General features: G+C 37.2%; 1 protein-coding gene across 11 annotated transcripts in view; it reads left to right on the plus strand.

The window, feature by feature from the left end:
- Positions 1-5,823, plus strand: part of SLC7A2 (solute carrier family 7 member 2) — a 56,482-nt gene extending 50,659 nt beyond the window's left edge. For 10 of the 11 annotated variants that reach the window (XM_054823770.1, XM_054823769.1, XM_054823779.1 and 7 more), the window contains one exon: positions 96-5,823. In XM_054823770.1, coding sequence (XP_054679745.1) covers positions 96-283 — 188 coding nt within the window. In that variant the 3' untranslated portion in view covers positions 284-5,823. The remainder of the gene's footprint in view (positions 1-95) is intronic. The other variant, XM_054823780.1, reaches the window with a different exon arrangement.
- Positions 5,824-8,576: the final 2,753 nt, after the last annotated feature.

Genomic DNA, 8,576 nt, shown 5'->3' on the forward strand with positions numbered 1-8,576 from the left:
GGAAAATACGTTCAGCCAGAGAGTAATACCTAACTACCTTTTGATGCACTACTTGCCTAAAAACCCTATTAACTTTTCTTTTTTCCTTTTGGAAGGCTTCCTCATTTACTTTACTTATGGCATCAGGCACAGTCTTGAAGGTCATCGTAGCGATGAAGATGACTATTCTTGTTCAGAAAATAGTGGCTTGCAGGAAAAGAACCCTGTGGAAGAAGTGGATGAACCTGAAAATGCAAACGAAAGTGATCAATTTCTTGCACATGAGAGGACAAGTGAATGTTAATCTATGTAAACATACAGGTCTTTTAAACCTTTAATTGACATTTTACGTGCGGACTGAAATTTCAAAAGCTTTCTGCCAACATTGTGCCTCTTGAAAGTGTTTACTACAAGGCCTGGCTGATATTTTGGACAAGCTGCTAATCCATCTTCACCATTTCAGAACTGACAGCATGGAGATTAATATTTAAATTAAAAAACAAACAAGAGAAGTACCTTTTGGCAAGCAAAAATTTGGATGCATTGTTTGAACTGTCATCCAAAATGACTGGCAATCATAAAATATGAAGAATTTTAGAACTGCCTGCAAGAAGTTCTGAATATTTGACACTGCATTGTGAACACACGTGCCTTTCGTACCTTCTCCTTACCTCTGTTATGTGTTTTGGTCACAATCTAATAGGTCTCTTTTTTTCTACAGAAGTAACTCTCACAGGACATAAACTGCATTCAGGCCTGGAAAATATCTGCAAATGGTAATTGTACAGATCTGATACTTTGCAAAAAGTAGAGGATCATATATTTATATCAAAAGAAATAATTGCTTACCCTTACTAATCAGTAGTCACGGAGAACTCAAACAGTGAAGATACTTGAAGGGCTTTTACTCCCTCTAAATAGTATTCAAGATTTCTACTTATGTGAATTCCTTTCAGAGATGGTGTGTGTATAAAATAATACTCCCAAGAGGAGTTATGTTGTTTTCTGCAAAAGCACCTGGGAAATAATCTGTTGGTCACAGTACTGACAGTGACATTTGTATGTGATTTAGCAAGTATTGTGCTTTTGATTTCAGAAGGGCCAGGATTTTATCCCTGACAACCTAATTTGGTACTTACATGCAGCAGTCATCAAGTTTTCCTCCTTACTACTCATTTATTCCCCCTGTACTTTCTTCTCCCTTATCATGTGCCAGAGCTGATACTTCTGAGATTAGTTGTTACACATTGTTTCTCCTCAGAAAAATTAATGTGCAAAATTCCAGGGAGGTTAAAAAACCAGAGGCCCAGGCTTTGGAAAAAATTCCTCATCAAAACAGTATTTCAGTGCTTCACTAAGCCTTAAACATATGTTAGGACAGCAGTTTTTTGTGAGCCAAGCCTACATCCACAAATCCATTCATGTGGGTAGGATGTCCAAATACTAATTTATGTAAAAAACCAAATTGTTGCTGCATTGCTGGGTCAACAATTATTTTAAAGCTAGTGAAAATGGAAACTGTTCTTTCAACATAAAAGTCATGTTATCTGTCAAAGGCACCCGGATATTTTACCACTTTTTCTCAGCAAGTAGTAGGCTCAAGTCCCATGAAGGATTCCACAATATGAAGTTATTTTGCAAGAATGTATTTATAAAAAACTTCCCTAAAGTAAGAACTGTCTTGGACTTTGTCAGGGAGAGTTTCAATCTGTTGTCAGTAGTAATCATTGGTATTAATCTCTGTTGTAGGTATAAAATCTTCAGTTCCCATGAGAGCTACGTTGGTTGACAGTGAAAAGCACCTTACATTTTTACAATAGCTGGAATTTCACACACACAAAAAAAAAAAGAAAAAGAAAAGAAACTAGTTAGGCTGCTTCTGTCTCTCTCCTGTTCTTTTTCACAGCAATAGATTCATGCTTTTTAATCTTAAAACAACTTCTGTTGTTGTAAGAGGGTAGCATGCCTAAATGTTAAAGGGCAGGAGAAGTGCTTCTTGATAAAGAACCCTGCAACAGGCTGATCTTCTACCCTGGGGTAGGTCTGAGGTTTTCAGCCTGATCCTTTCTTCTCTGCTTGAACTGGGAGAAGAGGCTCCTGCACTGCTGGCAGCAGCAAGTGGACAGATGTGGACAGATGTGTGCTGTTGCACCAGTGGCCTCTCCTGACTACTCAGAGTTAGGAGTAGCGATCTGAAAATGTGAGAGGCATGCAATAGGTAAAACACCTACCTCTTAACTGAGGTTCCAGCATATCCATCCTCTAACTGCAACTGCTGTCCTAAGAACTGTTCTAGTGATTGGTGGTCCTTAACAATGGATGGGACACAGAGGATGAGGAGAAACTATCACGTAGGTGGCAATGGGATACTGTTTTTTAATAAATCATAATCCATCCAGACTTGATCATAAGTTATAGCCACTTCTTTCCAAAATCCATCATTGTTTACAAGATGCTATTAAAGAAAGACTCAAATCTCAGATTAATACAAGTAGATGATCTGCTAAGTAAATGGATGAGAATTCTCAGGGCAGTTCCTGAAGCTATTGATAATTTTCAGTACCTCTATTCAGTGAATGAAAGAGCTGTCTATGTCAGTTGGATCTGCTATTTTAATTGTAATTCTCAACTGGAGTCCATTTTTATGCCAAAAATGACAAAAGAACTATATGTTCATGTTTGAAATATTAGAAATTTAAGACTTTCCAGGGTCTTGAAAGGAATACAATATAGTAATCCTTAGATATGTCAAAACAAAGGTTTTATTTTAAAGTAACCAAAAATTGAGTAAATGAATGTATGTTCTGTGTTTTTAATCCCACAAGTATTTGAAATAGAGAAGCTGATACTTTTCCTGAAGCGTGGCTTCTTCAGTGGTTGTACTTTCACAGGACATTGTTAACCTGTCTTGCCTAGTACTCTTAAATCCTCAGCTGCAAAAAATGCCATTGCTGTGGGATCAAGTCAGCAGTGCTCAGGCAAAGCTTTTGCATGACATCTTTACAAGCCTACAGTGAAACACAGCTCCTTTAAAATTCCTTACACATCTTGGTGTGTGGGAAGCAGAGACTGACTTTTTTCTATGGTTGCTGATGCTACAGAGCAGGCAAGCCAGGCTCCCAAGATGAAACTGCTGCTGTTCTGTGATATGCAAGGAAGATCCCATTCCCTCCCAAGGCCATCATATAGAATGTATGTGTGCACACCTGTCTATATGTTTGCATCTGCCTGACATTAGCCCATAGTGATTTTGATGTACTGATTAAAATAATTTCTATACTGCACTGGAATTTTCCTTTGAAGGGATATTGTCAATATAACAAACTTTTGACTAAAGCAAGTGCTAGCTAAAGCTTCTGGAGATAATTAGAGAAGATAAACTTTACAGGTTATTTACTTAATGGATGTGTCAGCACTTTGTGTATTGACAGTTTCTCCTTTCTTTTGTGTGAATATTTCTCCCCCTGCCTTGTTAGAGAAATCAGTTATATAAAAATAGAAGAATGTGCCTGTACAAATGTTGCTAAGGGAGATGGGAGCAGCTGCAGCACAGGAACTATCCACTTAACTAATGAGATACAAAACGAAAGTAAAGTCAAGTCATTGGGTATTCTCAGTTGCTTCAACTGCGCAAAGGTTTTTTATATGTGTGTACAGTTAAAGTCATTATTAGTCAGGGGCTGAGTAAGAACATGACAAGCCAGAAGTAAGATATTTATGCTAATTTTAGTATGCATTTGTATATGCAATCTTGAAATTCCAGATGCTTTACTGGGATTTTGCAGGAGCAGGTCACGTGAAGGACAGCCATGCTAGTCCTTACACAGGAGCCATGTATGAAACAAACCCTGATTTTGTTCTCATGTTTGCTGTACATCTGTATTTGCTGAGAGAGCAGCTGAAAGCACAGTCTAGTGGAATTAAATACCTGCTGTTATTTTTTGATGTAGTTGTTGATATTGTAAATTGTTCTGTGCAAATAATAATGGTATGTGTTAACACAAAATATCTATTATTGGAGGTAGCTTATTGGTTTTTTTTTTTCCTTCCTTTGTGGAAAAAAATCCTCCAAAACCTGTATTTGCATTGGTACATTCTGGATGTGCCTTTACATAGAGGAATTATTCTTATCTAGTTGGATTTAAGAAAGTAAGCCAAAGCCTATTTAAGGGAGCACAAATAAATCTTTTTGTTCTGAGTGATAAGAGATAAGATAACATTTCAGTATAATTCACGTTAACTATCTTCTTGTGGTATTTCAGTCCTAATTCTGCCGTAGGAAATTTTATGAGGTAACTTAGATTTCATTGTCTGTTATCCTGGATAAAACTATTCTGTTAATAATAGTATGCTTTTTCCTGCACAACAAATGCCAGTTAGCATCTGAAATCTTTCATATTATGTTTATGTCACCATGTGTTAAAGCCATTTATATTACCTGCTGTTAGAGAATTATCAGTAATAAATGTCATTACTAATGATGTAGGGTTACTTAGGTACTTAGGAATTTAACTATGCCATCCAGAAACTTCAAATAATACAACGAATTTAGAGGCAAAACTTGGTAAAGTATATATTCTGTATTTTATTAGATGATAAATGTACAAGTCTAGCCACCTTTCCCCTAAAATTTATGCGAAGATATATATATTTTTTAAGAAATAAAAGGCATCTTGTTTTCATGGAGGTTTTAGTAAATACCAATATCAGACGCGCTGTAAGCATCCTGAGATACCGAAAGCTGAACAACCTGGGTGAAATCTGTGACATTGCAGGAAATCTGTGTGAGACTGTGCAATTGTTTTAATCAGGTGTGATGCCTTTGGCACTGAGGTGTGTTTTGTACCATAGGAATTTAATTCACATGATAGCTGACATGTGTTACTTGATTACATGAAAAAGAAAATAAAAGCATCTTTTAATGCTTTTGGACCCTAATTCTTCCTAGACTTGCCAGGAAGTTTGTACAAATTGCAGTATGCTCATTGAATGCATTGGGATTACTCAGTGTTAGGCAAATAGATATTTTACTGGAAAAGCAGGTGGTATTTCACATAGTGTAGGATCTTTGTATTTAATTTCCCGTACCTTTAGTATTTCTTTCTGGTATATGTTTTGAGGACCTCTGATTTTTTTAATAGTTGGACCTTTCCAAAGCTAAATATAATGCCTTACCATCTCCTGATCTATTTTCCATTCTATTTTCAAAATCAAACTCCTTAACATTAGCCAAGTTGAAGGATTTCTGTGCAGAGACATGCATTACAAAGAACTATGTATATATATAATTATTTTTCTTGTCAGTTGGACAAATTCTGTTGTCTTTGTATGTTTTCATTGAGCCTTGTGCCAGGTAAACTGCAGCTTCACCATGTTTAGTTGGAGTCAGGACAAGGGATAAAAGGATTTGAATGTTTAGGAGGGCTTTTTTCTTTTGTGATACCAGAAAGTAAAGCATGAAATACATGTTACATATCTTTAAAAATAGTTATGTGTGCATCATTTTAAAAAACATTAGTGTTCATATTCATTTTAACTTTTATTTTTGTTCATATGTACATTGTAGTGATTATTTCTGTATTATATGCTGCTGAGCATTTAAAATGTAGATAGAATGATTATGATGTGACTTAAAAGATAAATTTGTATTTCTTTGAAGTGCTCTACCAAAATGAAAAGTCTTGAATTTTTATGAATGTAAAAATGCTTACATTTAAGAATATGGTGCTTGTTTTTTCACTTTTACAATAGAATTGTAATCAGTGATATTTTTAGTTACCTTTGTTCCAAATTCTGATGGAAATTACATTGCTCTTCATTTACTGTAAAATGTGCTTCACAGGATAACAATTGTGCATTTGTTCCATATTTTTTAAATAAAGCTGAATATCACTTGTATGTACTTCATACAACTGCTCTAACTTTAACCACCACTATAATTTTAGTAAACACTGAAGTAATATAGTGACTTAACAACCATTAGTGTGTCAGATATCTAATATCATGACATTATACAAATCATAACTAATTTAAAATAAATAACATGATAGCTTATATGGATTTTATAGAGGGGAAAAAACAACCATGTTTTATGCTTAAATCTTTCACTTTTCCGTAAGTGCGGAGATGGGGATAGTAGCAGTGTTTGTTTCATACTTGCTTCCAAGCACTCCAGAAGTCACTGAAATATGCCCTTTGATTTGGGCATTTTGTCTTTCGGTGCCAAACCAGAGATGATGTTAGGTTTGATTTCCAGAGACAGTGAGTAGCCAGCAGTGTTCATGGTGCTCAACTTTCTGAAGCACCAAGCCTTGTCCTGGCAGCATCCAACCTCAGAGTTGGACAGATAAACACACTGTTGTCTTCTTTTTTCCTTTTTGAAAAAAAAAACCCAAACAAAAAAACCAACACCAAAACACCAAAACTGGGCAATGGATAACAATAACCTTGACACTGAGAACCACACTCCCAGGGCAAGCTTATCATCTGGGACTGTTTTTAAAGACGTTTGGGTAGTCATATTTGTTCACAAACTTAAGAGTAGCTATGATTTTGGGTTTTTTTTCTGAGGTATACTGCAACTCTTTTATATAATTCCTTATACAGTTTTCAAGTGATTGCCATCTTATCATACATACAGATTTACTAAGACTGATCTTGAAAACCTGAGTTCCAGGAAGCAGTGGGAATATAACCACTGATTTAAATGAGGACAAGAGTCATTCTGCAAGCATCACATTTAAAGCATTGACCTGAAAAGATGTATTTAAACTATCAGTTTACTCATGTGGAGAACTGGGGTCATTACATGTAGGTTTACATTAGTTCTTCTGATGACTATAAATGAAAATGTAACTATTTTTTTGTGCATATCCATGTAAAGCTAGGAAACTTAAAATTCATAAAAACTTTCTTCATTGTATATCTGTATCGGAAAAAAGGTATATGTCAACTTAAATATGTCTTAAAATTAATTTCTGATTGTTATTTCCAAGTTCTATTACCATATTTTCCAAAATATACTAATATTTGGAGTTCAGTCACCATTAGACCACTGACCTACCCTGTGTAGGGAAAAGGGAAAATTGACTTAGGAAGGCAACTAAGAATTGCAACTAGCAGTTTTGCAGACAATAGGAAAAACCAACCACTCTTCATCAGAAGCAAGAGCTGTGAAAATTTCCAAGGCAAATTTAGAGTTTATATTACACATAATTTCAGAGTTATCTCTGAGATTCCTTTCCTTTAACACAAAGACTGATAACCTTTTCAGTTTAAAGGGGGAAATAATCTTAGCCTTTTAAAATAGCCTGTAGCAACAAAAATACCATTTTTCTTGATTTGTTACAGGTAATGGACAAAATGTTTAGGATATGCTGATGTATATTCAGGTCATTGCATAAAACCCCTACAAAGTTCTAGGCAGAACTGTAGTAGGGCTGTAGAATGAAAAAAAGACCATGAAATTTCACCATCTTACTCTGCACCTGGGCCCTACTGGCTGCTTTACCGCTAAGCAGACACTTAATCCTGGGGTATCTCAGCAGGCTCAAGCAAGCAGGTCTCTGAACTCTGCATGTGTATGTATTTATGAGGGCAGGGGACCATTATGTATAGCCCTTCTCATTTTTTTTTAATGGATGCTGACAAAGCCTAGACTTCCTTTAAGATCTGTAAATGCTCTACTCTCACATCTACTAAGGCCCCGGAGCTGTGGCCAGGGAGACCATTCCCCATTTACTTTATCCTGATTCACGCTGAACTTGTCTGCTACAGGCTCTGCCTGTGACCTCTGACAGCCATTATTTTTCCTCCTCCCAGTCCAGTGTCTTCACCTTGCCCTACATCTACCTTTGTGGTCCTTCCTGTCATATTTTCCCCTACCTTCTCCACCAAGGAAATCCTCAGATTTCAAGAAACAGCTTTTGACAGCTCAGTGTGGGTATAAACATACATGCAGCAAACATGAAATTTACCATGTTCATCTCTTAGCAGTGAAGACATACCTGCACCTTCTTGATGTGCTTCACACAGGCATCAATCGTACATGAAGACTGTGTCATGGGCTATGGAGCCCCAAATAGCAACACATCGATCCTTCCTCTATTTTTCCAATGTGAGGTAGCTCTTCCTAAGCAGGCTTTTGGGAATCTCATTGCTGTGGCAGACTGGAATAAGTGCAATAGTTTGACTTTATAATGTACTTTTGCTGTCTTAGGCTAACAGTGATCTGTGTCTGACGCCCATCCGTAGGGTTACCTGTGATGTATAATAACCTGTACGGCTCTCACACTCTGCTCTGCTCCCCGCTCCCCTCTGCAGATCTGGCTCCCAGCCCAATGGCAACCAACAGCGTGCACCCACACAAAGCCACATATGGCAAAGGGTAGCTGCCACCAATGAGCTAATTCAAGCAATAAACTTCCACAGGTGTCCCTGAGGTTGAGATTATCTGGGATGCAGCTCTGTTCCTGTCCTGAACATGGAGTCCTGTGTGAGTGTGCTAGGCCTCCACTGCTCGGGCCAGCGATGGCTGGGGAGGGGGGCTGTAAGCTGTCCTCAACCGCCCGGTGCGGAGCTCCGGAGGAGATGAAGCC

Source organism: Grus americana, chromosome 4 (genome assembly GCF_028858705.1).
Source record: "Grus americana isolate bGruAme1 chromosome 4, bGruAme1.mat, whole genome shotgun sequence".
Taxonomy (NCBI): domain Eukaryota; kingdom Metazoa; phylum Chordata; class Aves; order Gruiformes; family Gruidae; genus Grus; species Grus americana.